This window comes from Ambystoma mexicanum, chromosome 9 (assembly GCF_040938575.1).
Source record: "Ambystoma mexicanum isolate Mex_15411 chromosome 9, UKY_AmexF1_1, whole genome shotgun sequence".
Lineage (NCBI taxonomy): Eukaryota > Metazoa > Chordata > Amphibia > Caudata > Ambystomatidae > Ambystoma > Ambystoma mexicanum.
This window is the reverse complement of record NC_090931.1, coordinates 548,822,349-548,841,398: the sequence shown is the minus strand read 5'-3', so window position 1 is coordinate 548,841,398 and position 19,050 is coordinate 548,822,349. Positions and strand designations below refer to the sequence as shown.

The 19,050-nt window shown below is 44.8% G+C and overlaps 1 protein-coding gene across 2 annotated transcripts in view; it reads left to right on the top strand.

The window, feature by feature from the left end:
* The window catches only part of CLTC (clathrin heavy chain), a 1,506,669-nt gene that overhangs the window by 174,328 nt on the left and 1,313,291 nt on the right, over nucleotides 1–19,050 (top strand). For both annotated transcript variants that reach the window (XM_069615119.1, XM_069615118.1), the window contains exon 3: nucleotides 6,607–6,875. In XM_069615119.1, coding sequence (XP_069471220.1) covers nucleotides 6,607–6,875 — 269 coding nt within the window. The remainder of the gene's footprint in view (nucleotides 1–6,606; nucleotides 6,876–19,050) is intronic.

Here is a 19,050-nt window from a genome sequence, read left to right as displayed (position 1 = left end):
GAAGGCCCAGTAACGGAGGAGGAGATACTGGGTCAATCGGAGCTCTGGGCATGGGGAAGTCGCCAGGAGGCGATGGCCTCCCGGTGGAATTCTACTCTATGTACGTGAACTATATGACCTAAGTGGATCTCCTGGTCCCTAAATTGAAGATACTCTACAACACAGCTTTTCGGAAAGCCATACTGTTGAAGTCCATATGGGAGGCCATAATAGTGATAGTGGCAAAACCCGGGAAAGACCTGTGCAGATGCAAGTCTTACCGCCCCATCGCCATGCTGATTGTAGATGGGGGGGGTTAGGGGGGAGAGGAGTCGTCCTTGGCACGGTTTTAGCTAACAGGCTGATGGGGCAGATAACAGGGCTGATTCACCACTATAAGGGAGGAATACCACAATGAACCAGATGTTTATATCCTGCCATGGAAAGGGTGAGATGAGGAAAATGAACTCTCAGTGGTGGCCATAGACTCAAAGCGTTTGATTTAGTGGTGTGGAAGTGGCTCTTCCAGGTATAGGCTAGACTACGGATATGCCCGACCATGCAGAGATGGATAGTTAATTTACCAGAGCCCCCTGGCAAGGGTGTAAAGGGGCAGTGAAATGTCCCCTCTGTGGCAACTTGGAAGGGGCACAGCAAGGATGCCCCATCACCTATTATCTCCGCGCTCTCATTAGAGCCCCCCTAGCATATATCTTCAGGGGCCAATTCCGGGATGCAGGCATCACGGTAGACTGACAAATGGCACTTTATTTCTCTGTATGCAGGTGTCTATGTCCACAGCCCAGGTCTGCATGTCACTTACATCCTGTAAGTAATCACCAACAAAGGAAAGTTATCGGGGTTCGAAATAAACAAATTGGTTACATTCCCACTGGGATTCCTGATGGGAGAAGCGCAGGCCAACCTACTGGCATTGGATATACAGAGGGAGACGGAGTTAATTAAGTATCTGGGCATACAGGTACACCATGATACTGCAGACCACTTTAAATATAATGTGGGAAGTGCTGTGACAAGGCTAGAGAATAGGATGAAGGTCTTGGGCAAGCTGCCTCACTCTCATGGGGGAAAATAGCAGTTTGCAAGATCATCCTGCCGCAGTTCTATTTCGTGGTCAACATCCCCTTTTTGATTAGGCCCCAGCCCCCTCCGGTTCAAGAAGCTGGGACTGCCTGCTCTCTGGATTCTTATGGGCTGCGGGTAGGTGCGCAGGGTGTCCTTAAAACACATTGAGGAGGAGTTACTCGGACAAGGGAAACTCTACCGAGTTTCGAATTTTATTACATGGCCCCTCAGCTACAACATGCAGCCAAATGGGACTCTCGGCACGCACGGCAAACAGGCGATTGATAGGCACACCCCACGACTTCATACAGGGATGGAAAATCTGAGGGAAACACTGGGAGGCCCCAAATGTTGTATATCGTGGCGGTGGACCAGCAGGTATGGAGGCGAGCGTGCATTAAATTGAAGCTGTGGGAGGGATACTGCCCCGGCATCACACTGAGGGTGGCTCCCAAAATTGAGAAAATCCTGTGGGACATGGGACCGAACAGGTGTGCAAACGCGAAACTTATTACACTGGGGGACATGTTTGAAAAGGTGGGGGTTTTGATGCCTTTCTTGGAATTGGTGCAAAAATGTCACATGCCAGGAGGGCAATATTTGAACTTTGCGAGATACCGTAGAAACTGCATATGATGAATGCAGAGATGTCACACATGTCCGAGATGTTGTAAAGGGGGGCTCTGCAGATTTCTAGCATATGGTCTGCAGTGGTTGACCTGCGCAATCCCCTTTTGGGGAGGGAGCTGGAGTGTATACCCCAGATATGCTTGTTGGGACTATTTGCAGGCAGAAGGGGTGAAGAACGGAGAAGAACAGAGGCGCTCAAATAAAATAGCTGCCTTCCTACTTTTTTTTGTGTGCAAAAAGCTGCATATCCCGATCATGAGGAACCCTAAAGGACCCCTGTTACAACAATGGCTCCAGGACATGCTGAAGTGGGCCATTGCAGAAAGGGATATCGTATGGGAGCAAAGCACAGAGGAGTACTTTGACGATTTGGAACTTCAATAGGGAACCCTCCTCAAATAGTCATCGCTGGGCGGCTGCCTGCTTTGAGGAATCATGGGGGCAGCCACGAACTTGTGGAGAAAGATGGACCCGTCATGAACCCACAGACTCTATGGACCAGAGTCATGAGTATAGCCTTTCGAGAGGCAGGACATGTAATGACTTTCTGAGTTGGGCCAGAGGGGTGAGGGCTTGATCGGGAGGTGGAGGGGAAGGGGGAGGTGATCAGTAACGTTGGGGGGGGGGGGCAGGGTGTAAGGGAGGGTGATGTGGTGGGTTTACATTGATATGTAGTTGTATACATTGTTACAAAATGTAATAAACCTATTTCACACAACAAAAGATATTGCTCTGAGGTTGAGGCAGACTATGCTGGTAGATTGCCTCTTTTAATGGCCTTAGTAGATAAGCAAGGACATTAGACCATTTATGGTCGTTCCCATCTCGCACCTGAAACCTATTCCTCTATGTTCATTCTACCGACCTCCTGGTCATTTATGAAGATCTTTCAAGACTAGGTCAGCCAGCATTTTACTGGGTACATCCATTGGGGCTATTGGTCTGTAGTACCGGGGGATATAACTCTTCACCCTTCTTGTAAATTGGTATGTGTGGTGTATGCCCTGATGTGTGGGGTCATGAGGCCTTGGACCAGGGTCATAGTACCCCACCAAGTAGACTTGATCGACCAAGCTGGCCATGAGGTCAGCCAGGGGCATTCTAGGAGAGGTATGGTAGTGAGATGGAACAATCCTAAAGATCAAAAACAATCCTAAAGACCTTGAAGCAGAAGTGGTTTTTTTTTTCTTCACTGGAGAAGGGAACAGTGTGTTCCATAGACCAGGCCAAGGGAACAGTGTGTTCCATAGACCAGGCCAGCCGCACAAAGGGTTCTGTCCCTGAATTTCTTTTTTTTTTTTCCTCGCCCCTTGGGGCCAGACTTTGTAGAGGCTGCTGCTAAGGTCTTGGTATGGCAGTACTTTATCACCCTACGTGGAGGTATCCAGGCCACAAGCCCAAGTTGGCCCAGTTAATAACACACCTCTTTAAAGGAGATCAAGCCCACAACTTGGAGCCTGTGAAAGAACTTCAAGGCAGGGATGATGTGTTTGGGGCTAAAGCGATTGATGAGTCTAGTTGATTTGTTCTGGATGACCAACAGTAGGTGGAGTACGGTCTTGGCGATGCTAAAATCGAGGTTAGTCCAGTAGGCCACACTAGGGAGCATCCCTGCCCCAGTCACTTTCAAATCAGGGAAATTAAGGAAAGGGAGAATATGCCTACGAAGGTGCAGCTGGAAAATATTTTTCAGATGACTCATTTGCCTTTTGGAATTCAGATCCTTGAGCTATTCGAAGTTAATTTTCCTGGCAGAAGGAACCAGTATAGGAAGGGTGCCCATAGAAGTGGTGGGGGGGACATGGGGAAAGGGTCAGAAGTGAGGAATGGTAGGGTCCCAGGTGAATCATTTCCGTTTTAGCTGAATTGAGACACAAGTTGATTACAAACATCCTGGCCTCAACGCACCGAGCCTGCATTTGATTGATCTTGCCAATCGGGTAAGGACATGATGCACCCCTCCAGATGCCAGCCCTGGCCTCGTCCTGCCAGTCTTATTTTTTTAAAGTTTTTTTATTTTTTTATTCCTGTGTTGGACTAATCGGAGCCTCCAGATTTTGGTACCCAATGTGCTACATGTTTTTTTCTGCCCTATTTTTCTTTCATTACTTTTCCCTCTGGAAAACGTTAGTTTGGAAATAGTTACCTTCTCACAAGCACTGATTGGAAGCCATTATCCTTTGGTTGTGGAGTGGTCTTTGAAGTCCCCTTATTGTGGCATCTGCGAGCACTGTCACAAACTACCAGGTACATGTAAATGCTTAATTTGAAATAAAAATCGAAACCTTCCCTTCTCTTCCACTTCATTTTCCGTATTCTGATAAGATCATGGGTGAAATGTGTTTCAGCGGCTTTGTCTGCTCCTACTTCCGCAAATGTAATGAAAGAAGGTAGATTTTGTGCTAGCGCTGTTTTCTATTAATTATTAAAGCATTTAGTCAAAGTGTTTAACATTGTCCAAGCTCTGTATAGCATGTGCACCTTTGTCTCTAATTGTCTATTTTTGTCTTCTTTCAAGTTAATGTTTATAGTTTCCTTTTATGCAGCTGTAATCATGCCACTGATTCGACTGTGCCAAGTACCATTTGTATCCTAGATCAACCCCAACCTTGGAGTCTGCTGCTTTTGAGTGTCCTGCAATGTCATTCATTACTTTTAATATGCAGCCTTATAAGAGATTTTGTTTAAAATGCCTTTGTAGAGTTAGCAACTGAATGAAGGTTTTAATGTGTTACTGTTTTGTTGTCTGTCATATTTTTTTTAATGCTTTCTTGTGTTTATGCAGATGGTGAGTTACCTCAAATTAGATTGTATTGGTTGTTGTCCTGTTTTATGAAAAGAGAAATCAATCTAAAATAGCAGTATGGGGCTGACTGTGCACACTACTTGGAAGAGTTGCAAAATTAACAGTGACTTATTGAACTGAAATGGGCATTTTCCACGACATCTTGAGGCATTACAACTCCCTTGAACGGCAATCATTGAAATGGTTTATCTCTATTCATTCCATTTTTGAGCATAATTTTAGACTTTTTCTCAGTTTTTAAATGTGATTTAGCTACCCAAATTATAAGCATGGATCAAATGGGTAGTACCTTACAGTGTTCAATTTTCTTTGGGTCATGTGTTCGAGTTATTCATAGCTGGGTACGTTGGTGTAATGTTGCCTTTCCCATTGAAAGTGCATAATTGGACCTCTTAGCCCTGAGATGCCCCCAGTGTGAGGGAATTCATAAACAGGTTTTGAAAAGAACTTGTTCTAGAGGACCTTAATGGAATTGAAATAAACCTCATAGAAATGTGCTTTTTGGAATTCCAGCATTTTAATGCTGAGAATGCATGTTTCTCCAAAAATGTGAAATGCACCATGTCAGCCACCTTGAAAACTACTGGGTAACCAACATTGTTCATGCTTTTTATAAACAGGACCATGACTTGTACAATTTTTTCTTTTTTCCAGTCTGGTGGATTCCCCTAGTGTGACTTGCATATTGTTTGGGGTGGAAATATATTTGGCCTGTACACCCAAATCGTTCATTACAACCCAAGGAATATAAAGACACTGCCCGTTGCTTTGTAATGTGCAATATTAAAAATGCATGAACTATATATAGCCGGTTGAGGCATAAGATCCTGTGTTCATGTTGTTATCTTGCAGTTTTAGTTTTTGTGATGCATTAAACCCGTCTTAATTGCAGCTTGATATCCTATTCATACTCATCACCTTTCAGTGTAGAGATTCAAGTATATGGACTTAAATCACTCTACAAAAAGCTATTTATGCCAATCATTCCGACAATCACTAGATTTTGTTGTAGGAATGCTTGTGGGAAAACAGTTTGACAATTAAAATGTTCACAACTGAATACTTGAGCTATACAAATACAGCGTCAACCCTGGGAATGGAGAAGTGGGCCATAGTCTGATTTTGGCATTATATTTGTTTATACCATTGGGGATGTTGACATGTAAAATGCAAGCATAAAGGCATTATTTAAAAAAAATAGAGCCTATTATCTTAGATGTGAATGTCGGGCTCCATCATTTTCTAGTGATGCAGGGAATGCAATGGGTCGTAGAAGTAGCTTTTTAGCCCTGGAGGGATTTGAGACAGTGGAAAGGCCGGAGTAGCTGCATTTTTCCTCATGATCAATATTGTGGATCATTCTGTCTGAGCTGATAATAGGTTGTTGATAACACTTTCTAGTCTGTGTACAATGGATTAATGCTGTGTAGGTCACTGGCTTAAGTGTACATTTAAAAGTAGCTTCTCTTGCACATTGAGCAACATCCAACATCATTCCTATATCATCCCTATGCTGTTTCTTTTAAAATGTATGTTGATGCCATAGGCTGGGTTGAGATGTCATTCTGGGCCCAGATAATCTGCCTTCCACTTTATAGAGTTTTCAAATTGGATTTGGTTTCAATGCTTAGGTTTGTTTTATGAATGATTCACCGGGATTCCGAGTGAGAGGTTTGCAGTGGACTCATGAAAGTATGTTAAATGTTGTACTACATTTTTTCCTTATTAATGCTGCTTCCAGCATGTGTATCTAAAATTGGTTCTGTTAGCACAGCAACTGATTTTTATTAAATGTCACACATTCTTTAGTAACTATACAACTCATGAAATCCTGCAAAGAAGCCATTTGTGATTAGAAAAAATGGCTCTTGCGCTGCCCTTTCCTTTACGTGTGTGTGTGTATAAGATGCATGATGGAAGGTGGATCTAAATCTTGATCTCTAGTTTTATATGGCAGGTTACATGTTGGTTTCTGTGAAAAGTAATTAAACTGTGGTCCCGTGTTTATGCCATAGTTTAATCCTGACACTAAATGTAAATGGTGGGAAGGGTCGGGGTTGCATTTATATTTACTCTTCTTATTCTGGTTTGAATTTGATTTCCAGCCGGCAAAACTCTACAAATTTTTAACATTGAAATGAAAAGCAAAATGAAGGCCCATACCATGACTGACGATGTCACCTTTTGGAAGTGGATTTCGCTTAACACTGTGGCCCTGGTCACAGACAATGCAGTGTATCATTGGAGCATGGAGGGAGAATCTCAGCCCATCAAAACCTTCGACAGACATTCCAGCTTGGCTGGTTGCCAGATCATTAACTACCGGACTGATGCCAAGCAGAAATGGTTACTTCTGACTGGTATATCTGCACAGGTAAACTATTTAGAGAGGTCTGTTGTATTCCAAATAGTACTGTACTTTGCACATTATGGTAATTGATATGGTTAAAAGTGAGGGCAGGTGAAAGTTGACTTAGGTTTTTAAAAATGCTTTTACTGAAAATGAAGAAACATTTTGCTATGTGTTTCAACCGACTAAGCATAGTGTCATTACCCTGTCATGAAACTTACTGGCAAAGAGCAACATAATGTACAAATTCAAATAGAGAGGATCAAATTTGCAATCCCAAATACGGAGAACCGGGAATAAAAATGAAGGAGCTAGTCGAAAGAATTAAAGGGACAATTAATACCCAAAGTCACATCTATAGTAGAAACATAAAAGTTTGGATGTTAGTGGAAATACATGTTCAGTTGAAAGACATTCAAAATGTTAACCATGCTTACGCATAACAATTGGCATTGTTTTTGATAATTTGCCAGCAATTCGGAGAACTATAGGTTTGAATACAAGATCGGAAAGCAAGAAATCGGTGATTATCGTAAAGGTTAGGACTGGTGAACCTTTAGGATACCAGAGGCAAATGGGGTACATATACGAATGCAGACATCTAAGGGACAGAAAAGGTGACTGCATTATTGGAAATTATCCACAGTACATTAAATGTAATGCTAGAAGTCAGGGATGATAAAAAATCACTTCACCCAGCCTAGCCCAATGTAAGATTTTAAAAAAATTATATAAATGCATTTAAAATGAGATTACAACGCAATCTTGTTTACAATGGAAATAAATTATGGATGTTTATAGACTTTGACATTTCAAGTTCTTTTGTTGCAATTGATTGCATACCTAAAGAACTACGTACAGCATATAATTGTTAATGAATGCACTGCATTTAATTTCATGTTTTGCTAAAAGACTTGGCGATGCAGCTAAAAATTTTTCTAAACTATGATAGTTAGCGATTATATGCGGCCATATCTTTACGTAAATATTGTGAATGTTTTTCCAGTTGGCAGGAAGTGTTTGATCTTAATCTGCAGTTGCCATTCATAGGGAAAGCATGTGTAATCCTTATCAGAGGAGTCGAAAGACTCCCATATGAAATATTTCTTAATGTACGAGGTACATTATTTCAAATAGTATTTCCAATACATGTTCCTAAAGCTCGTTCAAATATACAGTCATATGTGAATGAATAAAGTTGGCAGTAAACAATTTTATAGTTAAAAGGCAGTGGGATGTGCACAAAAAAGAGCAACACTAGCGAAGGTTCATTTGTAACTTTGTTAGAGATGCAAGACCTCCACAATTCCAGTTAGTTTTAGTCTGCCAACTTGCTTAACAAGGCGATCTCAGATCTGATTCTTTAATCTTTTATTATGGTGTTAAACTGGATGCCCTACGAGATTGGGTCAAGTTCATCCAGTGCACTCTGTGTGGATTAATTTACAATAACAAAGACCTGTCTTCCATAATGGTATCTACCAATGTAATATAGGATCTGCAGAATGAGGAATATAAAACTTAATTTAAGACTGGAATAATGTGAGATATATATTTTTACTCCAACGCGACAACTTTAGGAGTTAAATTAAGTTCGGTGAGTATTCAAATATAGTAAAGAACAAGTTCAAAAAATAATTTTCACAATCCAATGCTGCTGTTCTGTTGTTTATTGCAAATTCCACATGTTATCATCGCATGTGTGAATCCTTTATCCAGAGGTTCATTTCACACTTGTTCACTTTGTAGACCAAAATATCTTTTCGATTTCCATTATCATTTTTTCACTCTCAATTTCCAATGTCTTTCGCACTCTCTACACGTGTTACCCCATCGCTCTTTGCAATGGTTCTTCAGGAGAGTAGATTCTAATCGGGTTAACTAAATAAATCCTTCAAAAAGACCTTTTTAGAGGTACTTTCACTTGTCCGAAATTTGTTGTATAAATCAATCTTTATTTCTGTTTGACTGTTCAATTTTGTATAATTTATCTTGATCAGCTCACTGCTGCTGACTCCTTTCGAATTCTGGGTTTCCTTTGGATTTCTCATCAAAAACACGTCCTTCCTGGTCCTGGTCGCTCAACAGAGTGCTGCTGATTGCTTTCGCCTTTCGGATGTCCACAAAAAAGAGCAACACTAGCAAAGGTTGATTTTTAACTTTGTTAGAGATGGAAGACCTCCACAATTCCAGTTAGTTTTAGTCTGCCAACTTGCTTAACAAGGCGATCTGAGATCTGATTCTTTAATCTTTTATTATGGTGTTATACTGGACGCCCTACGAGATTGGGTCAAGTTCATCCAGTGCACTCTGTGTGGATTAACTTACAATAACAAAGGCCTGTCTTCCATAATGGTATCTACTAATGTAATATAGGATCTGCAGAATGAGGAATAGCAAACTTAAGTTGATGTTGGGCTCATAAACAAAACATTGACACACATATGATGCCTTTTATTTAACCAGTGTTCCCAGAGTTGAATGTACCCGTTATTGTAATGTTTGTTATGCCAGATATATTGTGAATTAATTTGAGAGGATTTCTGAAAGTTGTTAAAGAAAATCTTTAAGTGGAAGGCACATTACCTTTTAATGGTTTCAAGATCCAGAATTTTTAGAGTGATTGGTTGTGTGGAAGAGGTCAGCCGGGGGAAAAGGGAGAGCTCTTCTCTTTATAATTATGTCAGGGAATTGACCCTTGGTCAGTCTGGGATCAAATGTGCCTTGCCGAAATAATAAAGACACCATGTAAAAGTTTCAAATGTCTTCATTTAAAACATTACATCTGTGATGCTTCAGTTTATGATGAGCAATTGTATCTTTTCCACTTCATTGAACCCCACCCCCCCCCCCCCTGCGCACCCCTCTAAAACACATTTGGTTAAATGAAATCAGTTTTGAAAAAAATGGGTGCATCAGAAAAGTATTGGTGGAAACCAGCTTGATTCCATCTAAAATGTTTGCTTAAGTTAGAAACGAAGGAGACGAGGAGTTTGTGGGTGGAGTCCTGTAATGTTGAGAAATATTTATACTTGTATTGAGCTTTGCTTTTTTTACAGATGTAGAAACAAAATGCATAGTCATTTAATGAAGAATTTAATTGCTATTGGGGCACCATTACATTTGTTTCAGTACATTTGGGGCGTAACCCGTTTAGTTGCAAGATCTGATTTATCTTTTATTTAACTTCTATCTAGAAACTCGATAAACAAGACATTAAATCATACACATACTTAGATTAACATTTAATCTAAGTAGTTCAAGGAATGTTTTCCAGCCAAAGACAAATAAGATTGTTGGCAGTAGACATCCTTGCCTAGTACCTCCTAATAATGGAAATGGAAAATTGAATGAAAATTGGCCTTTTAATAAAAATTTAATAATTGGAGGAATCAAGTTGGCCCATCTCAAGTTAAAAATCTTTAGTTTCAGTAACCACATCACTGTTCTGTGATCTATGCACGAGATTGAGCATATTTTTTTTTAAAAAAAAGAGAAATGTAGGTTGTCACATAATTACATTTTTATGTACCACAGAATGACAGTGTCCTGGTATCAACCGAAAACGTATGCGTTTATGATTTAAAAGAGCCTTTTTAAGAGGCTGCTTTTTAGGGTGGCCTTCCAGCTAAACTTGGGCCCTGAACCCTCTCGTCTTGGGATGCATTTGGACTTATTTCTTTGTATTTTACACTTTGGGCTTTGTTCTTGGCGGAAAACGCAGATGTATTTTGTCTCTTTAATGCCTTGGGCCACTGAAGGCAAGTAAGGCCTGTTTTCAAGAAAGCTGAGCTCTGCTGAAACATTCAGCATAGCTGAACGAAAGTTCACAGCTTAGGGTCACAGTACATCACTCCTTAATGAGATATTCTGTCCCATGCAACAAATGTGATATTTACCATATCTTTATAATAACGCTTACATAGTAAACTGTTAAGGCAGAAATCCATTTTTGGCACTTCTGCAGTCCCCATTTACAGAACCCCCTTACTTTTCTGCTTTTACCCTTATTTTTGCAGTTTCTAGTTTATTTTGGTTGTCAGACTTCTGCTGAAGTTTCTGCCACTACATCCCTTTTTCACTACTTAAGACTATATGGTCCTGGACCACCCATAGGGCTCCCATGCCTAAGGGAGAGTCTTAAACACCCCTGTGATGGTAGCCTAGGCTCATAATATAGCACTCTATATTGGTTGTAGTGTAAGGAACTCATGGTGGCAACAGTAAAGACACAAGTGATCACAGTTCAAGGGTGTTTATTAAACTGTAAATGCAGCGTGGGAAAAACACCTATTCTAAACCTAAATCTCGGAAGCGTCGACCATTAAATGAAAACTGAGGCAGTCCTTGTGACATTGTGTCAAAATAAAAGGGCCTATACTAAGAAAAACCTATTGCCAATTCTGTGTAACTAATTACAAATAATAAGTCTGGATGTTATTGCCAGGGGTCTCCCTTCCCCACGTTTTCAGCACGGGGCAAGATGGCAACTTGGAGCACAGCACACACTTGAGCTTTCTCAGTACAAGCTGACTGTTCCGTTTCAGCTATCAGGTTCTTCAATGGTTCAGTCTCTTTTTAAAGAAAAGTTTCTTGCCTTCGAGGGCCTGATGTATTCAACAACAAACGGAAAGTTCCTTTCGTAATGGATTTTGGGGTGAGGACTTCATTTCTGGATCTCCTCGACTGGGCTCGGACCCAGTTCACAAGGGGATCATTCACTTCACCTGGTCGTCTAATGCTTCTTACTTTCGTGAGTCTTAATGAATGTCTTTTTAAACAGTTCTTCAGGCTTTGGCCCTGTCTTGTTAGCATCCCCCCGCCGGGTTCACTCTTGCCAACTTTTCCAACACTTTGTTCAAGCTGGATTAATTTTCCTTTTCCTCACAATCATCTGTCGATCAAAGACTTTCGGCGGTACAGAGGATTTTACAATACCCTTGTATGACCACTTTGACCTATCTTCGCCTCTGCCCAAGGCCTTCCACTTACGGTAGTCTCTTATCGGGTAATCGGCCAGAGTTTCCTGCGTGAGCACCTACGTGGTGCCAGACACCTCTGTTGCAGGTTTCCCCCTCTTTCTCAATAGTTCTTTTCAAAGTTCAAATCAGCTCTTGCTACTTTTCGGTTAATATAGTTTGGTTTCTTATCAACTTTCTCCTCTACTCACCAGCTATGATGAACAGCTTGGCTTTCTTCTCCTTCGAGTCAAGGTTTGTACCACCGAGACAAGGGTCTCTCCCTTACTTGGTTATCAGTAGAGGAGGGTCTCGTACCGTAGACATCTGCTGGAACACACGCTGGCCTTTGTTCTCGGTCTTATGTTTACGATTGCAGAGATTTCACGGGCCTGGATCGGAAAGGGCAAGGTCGAGTCTCTCCTTGTCACCCTCTTGGTATTTGGTGTCTTTCTCCTCCTCTTGAACAGCTTTGCTGAGTTAGCCTTCACGTCGTGCGGTCTGCCTTGCTCCTCTCGTGCTCTACCTTTTATCCCTGCGGGGAAGGGAAAGTGCCGCCAGTTGTGTAATTCTGGTCAATTGCCTGACTTTACCTGACCCTTAGATTGGGACATGTCCGGTAAAAGGCTCTGGTGTTAGTCTGTTGTCTTTTGTGTTGTGCGAAAGTGTTTGTGTCGGAAAAGGGGGGGGGGGCAGTGTTTTGGAATGTCTTACGTGGTAGGATGGGGAAAAGGTGTTAAAAGAAAGGGGATAACGCGTCTCATCCATCAGTGTCCCATCTCCTACTCCCCAAGGACCCCCTCCCCCCCCCCCCAGCAAACCAGGTGAACCTCCCTCACTGGTCCACCCCCAGAACCTGGGTCCAATAGCGATGGCAGTGTCCTCGCCATCTGGATGACAGATCTCCGGGGACTAGCTAGGGAGACTCCTTCAGGTTTCTCACAGTAGGCCATGGCAGCTAACATTTCGTTTTCACTTCACCAGGGGTGCAAGCAGATTTACCTCCTTAGTAGCCCAATGTACCTTTTATGAAGTCCAATTCTCAGCCACAACCCCGAGGAAGGCCTAAAATGACCATTGTGTATACATGAGCTCTTTGTGATCCCAAGATCACAACTGTCATAAGTCAGACATACGAGACGGACAAGAAGACCTGTTTTAGAGTCTCATTCTTATTGAAGAAATGCCTTGTCCATCCCTAGTTCTATGATGAACATTCCCTAATCTAGAAAGTAACAAACTGGTGCTAGTCATGACGTCTTACCCAAATAAACCTTGTCCTCTGTACAAACCTATTTTTATCCTTCTGATTGACCCTACCACTAACAATAAACAAAACCTAACCGCTTTAAGTGTTCTTACTTTTGTAAATGGTTCAACTTTGCAACTTTTCTCTTACTCACACCTCCAGGGTGTTTCAGTTTCTTTTGACCATTACATTTTCACTCTGCCAGTCTGTTTATCCTGATTCTCCATCCATGAGTGGTGTGGTTTCTCAGTCCGGACTAGGTTCTCTGGTCCTTCAGACCTTTTGATTCACTGGTGGCTATTACCCCCTTGCGGGGTCTTTGTTTTGGGTTCAGCCCTCCTGTGTTTCTATTTCTGAGGACTCTGGTAGCACAGCAGCATGGGCCCTCTGGCTCTGTTTCTTTCTATTCTCATGCCGCAGACTGGGCTGTTCAGCCTCACTGGACTTGTGTGTTGTGTACAGCCTTCACCCTGTCAAGGATATTATGGCCTCAGTGGTCATGTAGGTTCAGTGTTTTATTCACCCCCTTGTGGAGTGCTTTGGATATTTGACAAACTCCTCCTCCTCTTAGCCTCATTCCTTTGTCTCCGTGGCATTCGTCGGCAGAGGTGGCCCCTCCGGTAGCTGCAGGACGTTGCTTCGTGGTCTGTTTCTAGCAGCAATTTGTCACACTACTTCCATGATTGTAAAGACTAGTTCTCGGCCCTGGGCAGGCTGTTTCACCTCTTGTGGGGCCTGTGTGTTGGATGGTTTTTGGGGCCAGACTGATTAAATTTGTGGTGTCAGAAACCATCCCCTGTGAGTCAAGTTCCTTATAGGGGATTGTTCTGCCAAATTTCTGGAAGGTGAGCAGGACTGTGTACCTGCTGGAGGATGTTAAGTCAAAACCATTGTAGCAGATTTTGTCCGTCTGGCTATACTTATGGTACTGGTGCATACTTGGGTCTTCTCATCCTGCTGTTGGTTCTCCTTTGCTTGGTCTTGGCCTTCTATCCTGGGACCATTTTCCTGGTAGTTGTACTGCAGTTTATTGCCATAGTACACTTTGGTTGGATGCTGCTTCCTTAAAGGGTGTTGGGACCCTAACACCTTGCTTGTCTGGGCCGTCCTGGTTTGCCACTGCGGTTGCCCTGCTGAAGGGGTGATTCGAGGGGATTGGGTCCTCCGACGTATTCCATATCTATGACAGGTAATCACCACAGCTGTGCTGCTTCGGAAACTTTTCCGGCGTCTGCGTCCTGCGTCGATGACGTCGATACGCCGACGTCGAGGACCTCCTCCGACGTCATCCGATGTGATAAGTAGGACGCACGACGCCTGTAGCCTCAGTTCCGTTTTTTTCCGCGAACGTGTTGCTTCGTGTTTCTCGGTTCTAAGCCTCGACTCTTTGGAGTTCTGTTCTTTCTGGTTCTTCGAACCTGTTCGTTTGTGAATTTCGGCGATGTCTTCCACTTCGTCTTCAACCCCGCGTCCGGGCTTTAAGAAGTGCGGGGAGTGTGGGTCCAAGATGTCGGTGACTGACTCGCACGACGCCTGCCTCTGGTGCCTCGGGGAGGCCCACGACACGGATGACTGTGTTGACTGCCTGTCGCTCACGTCCAAAGCCTTACGCGAACGTAAGAAGTTGTTGTCGGTAGGTCGGGTGTCCAAGCCCCGGAAGTCGAAGTCGGCGGGGCTTTCGACGGATGATTCGAGGGGTGACTCTCCGCGTCATCGTCGGAAGTCTCGTCGGTCTTCTTCTAGGAGTGGGTCTCGCCACTCCTCAGCCTCTTCGAGGCATTCTCGGAAGCGCCGTCACCGGTCGCCTTCCAGGTCCTCTTCCGAGGATTCTGCCCGGCACGTCGGTTACCCCACCAGCCGTGCGACGCCGGAGGAATGGGCTTCCTTCGGGAAGAAAATGTTGGCGATTCTTGAGTCGCAGGGTACTCAGCCGTCCGCGCCCCCGAGTGGGGTCGGCCGTGTGAGGTCGAGAGACGCCGCTCGCAAGAGTGGTCGGCACGAGTCACGGGAGCGGTCCAGTTCGGACAAGGAGGCTCGTTCTCGCCGTACCCGTTCCAGGTCCCGGTCCTCGACGCGTTCGAGACCGTGTGCTCCTGTGAAGTCTTCGAGGAAGACGTTGACGTCTGAGGCGTCGAGGGCGTCGACAGGCTTTCTCGAGGCTCCGGCTTCGAGGACGTCGTCGAGGCCGTCGACGTTCAGGTCGTCGAGGGACACGCTCGGGGCTCCGGCCTCGAGGGCTGTGTCGACGCCGCCGATACTGGAGGCGCTGCATCTGACGTAGACGCCGGTTTTCTCGGCGTCGGCGCCGATTCGCTCGACGCCATCGACGCCTTTCGTGTCGGAGGTGCCCCGTGTCACGGGTGTACCCCCTAGGAAGGCTCTGGTTAAGAGCAAGCACTCTCGGGTGCCTTTTCGCCACCTGGAATTTATTTCGGAGGCGGATGAGGATTCTGATGGCCTGGTTCCTAGTCTGGTGCCTGATGACATTGGCTCGGGCCGTAGTCGGTTTGACGATTTGAGGCAGTCACTGCATGATGCCAGTGGACTGGACACCTCCCCGGAGGTGGACTTTTGTAGGCCTGAGCCTGGCTCCCATGCCGATTCCTCGTACCGGCGCCTTATGGCTAGGGTGTCTGAGTATTTGGGATGGTCTGCTCCCCCAGGGGAGTTTGTGCAGGATGATCTGACGGACATCCTTGATGTTGGTCCCCCAACTGACCCGGTACTGCCGTTCCATATGGCTTTACAGAGAAGGGTGGCGGCGGCGGCTTGGACTGCTCCGGAGAGTCTCCCGGCGGTGGGCAGTTCCTTGTCGCGTAAATACCGTCCAGCCAGTAGCGACCCCTGCTACTTGACCAGGCACCCCACTCCGGAGAGTTTGGTGGTGCAGGCGGCCACGGCCCCGGCAAAGCAGGCGTCGTACCCTACCATCCCTCCTGATAGGGACGACAAACGTTTTGATGGCTGGGCGAAGAAAGTGTTTTCTTCTGGTGGTATGGCGCTTCAGGCGGCCAACTCCGTTTGTGCCTTGTTACGTTTCACGCACACTCTGTGGAACTGTGTTGCGTTAGCGGCTGAACATATTCCCGAAGGGGTTGAACGGGAGGGTTTCCTTGCTATGGTCCAGGATGGTAAGGATGCCATGTGTGAGTCCGTTCAGTCGGGTCTGGACTTGGCTGAATGCGTCAGTAGGTCCATGGCGGCGAGCACCGTGATACGCAGGTTTGCGTGGTTGCGGAAGTCGGGGTTTGCTCCTGATGTGCAGTCCCGGCTCCTCAACATGCCCTTTGATGGTGAACACCTTTTTGGCAGCAAGGCTGACGAGAGCCTTGAGAGGTTGCAGACCTCAAAAGCTGCAGCGAAGTCGTTGGGCGCTGCAGTTCGCCAACCTCCGCCTTTTCGTCCTAGGGGACAGCAGTGGAGGGGTGGTTCCTTTCGCTATTACTCATCCTTCAGTAGAGCGAGAGGAGCTGGCAGTCAAAGAGGCCAACGCAGGGGTACCAGAGGTGGACGACAGGGTACCCGTGGTGCCAAGGCCGCTCGGGCAGTTGCCTCTTTGCCCTCGGGTAACGCCGCAGCCGCTCCTACTCAGTCATGAGGCCATGTCCCATGGTTCGCCGGTTGGGGGAAGGCTGGCGCAGCATCTTGTAGAGTGGCAAGCCATTACTTCAGATGTGTGGGTTCTGGAGATCATAGCCCACGGCTACTGTCTTCCCTTTCGGCACAGGCCTCGCGACAATCCACCGGGGAACCTCTCTTTGAAGTGTCCGGATCCGCTCCTTGCGCAGGAAATTCAAGCCCTGCTGGAGAAAGGCGCTATAGAACTGGTGCCTGTAGCGGAGAGGAACAAGGGATGGTATTCCCCTTATTTTTTGGTTTCCAAGAAAGACGGGGGATTCTCTGCTCATGGGGCTGCTGGATCTCAAACCGTCCTCTGTGAGGATAATGTAAGCAGGCCCAACGCTGACGAATCTCCATCTTGTGTAGCATTTGAGGAGTGACCTCTCCATAGGGGAAATTCCCTGGAATAAGGCGTCATTTTCATTACGTTGTATAGCTTCCTCCAAGCCAGGATGGTGATCCACACCGGGTCCACCAATAAGCCATCAACATGTGGGGAGACTAGCAGCACTGTGTGGGCCTCCCTGTCATTTTCCGTTATTCATTAAATCTTTACATGTGAGGGGTTCCCCTCACCAACTGCATGCTGTGCTTGTGCAACAATATAGTGTAGGTTAAAGTTTGGCGCAGCAAAGCCCCCTTTATCAAAAGCCTGCTCCAGAGTGCAACATGCACTTTAAAATTTAGGAATCCAGTTCCTTAAACGAAGATGGACTATGCCAAATTGGGATTTTTTGAAATATGTAAAGCAATGCCGATAAGGCAACCATTTTGAGCAAGGAGATCCTACCCGCGATTAATGGAAGTTTGGACCAATGGTTGACTTTGAGTGACGGATGGTCTAAGTACAATCCATAATTCTTTATAGGGAACTGTGGGAATTAGATACTTTAGACTTCACCACGGCTCCCGATGGGATCATGAATTTAGGGATTAAAGTATTACTTTGACACGATGTAGTGTCTAAATGGCAACAATTTGGATTTTGTTGGGTTCATTTGCAGACCAGAATTGCTGCGAAATTCCACATCTTGCATGATGCGTTACAAGCTTTCATCGGGTCGCCTTTACAAATAACAGAATATCATCCTTTTACAAAGAGATTATATTGGCGCATCCATTTAATCTGACCACCCTCTTGGCATGTTTGGCTCACTAGGTCTGCTAAAGGCACCGTCATATAGGAAATGCATTTAGGTCCGAATTTACATTTCTACAGGACTGCATACAGAAACTGCCAGGATACTGAGTCAAATGCTTTTTGGGCATCTAGCATGGCCGCAACTGCATTTAATTTGGAATCGATTTGAGCTAGAACATATCATATGCTCAAACTGGTGGCTAGGCCCGGGATAAATCGCGCTAGTTCCACATGTATTGTGCTTCATATATGTCATGAATCTATTGGCCAGAACCTTGGCATTCATTTTACGTCTGTTTTATAAGCAATAGTGGCCTCACACATGGAAGAGGGCAACACGTGTGCCTCCTCCCACACCGCCAATAGCTATTTTCTGAGAATTGCTGGATACTGCTTATATAGTTAAGCTCTGGGTCCATCAGAGCCTGATGCTTTACCTCCCGGGAGGCTTTCGATAGCTTTCAGAAGCTCCTCTGTGGTCAGTGGGCTTTCCAATAATCATGCCATTTCCACCTAGAGCTGTGCCAATGAGATCTTTTCTATATATATGCTGAAGTATCTGCAATTGAGCAGTCACTTCTCGGGGAGTACAGCTCTGTGCAGAACTCTGTGAAGACTATTCATATTGGCTGTAGAGTACACTATTTGACCATTGTCTTTCTGGATACAGGAAATACAATTATTACCATTCCTTTGCATGTTTGTCTAGCCAGAGTCTCCCCTGGCCTCTCCCCTTAACCATATTTCCAAGCTGTCTTCAGTTCCCCTTAGTATTTTAGTTTATCAGCATTTTTCTGAAACATCCCAGTAGCTACACTATTTTCTTAAAGTATGTCGGGGGGTGCGGCGGGGGTGTGTAGGTGTAACAGAATTTCTGAGGCTTGTGGAATCTGATTAGATCACATGCTCTGCATAGGCCGACATCTAGTGGAAGCTGCAGAGTATTACAGTTGTTGTTTTCAAAACTCGAAAAGGGACGTCGACGGGGCGTGCCAGTAATACTATCCGTAGTGTGATGTCCCCTGTACCCATGATCCTTCACGTGTCGAGGTCCCTCAGATTGTTTGTTTCTTTCCGCCATTCTAGAATGACGCTTATAGGGGAGTTCCTCTTTCGGCTTATAGCCATTTACTAAGTTTCAATTACCGATAGTGTATTCTTTCTATCCTTATATCACCGACTATCGAAACGTCACACAGGTGAAGACCAGAAAGACGACTGTCGGAAGAT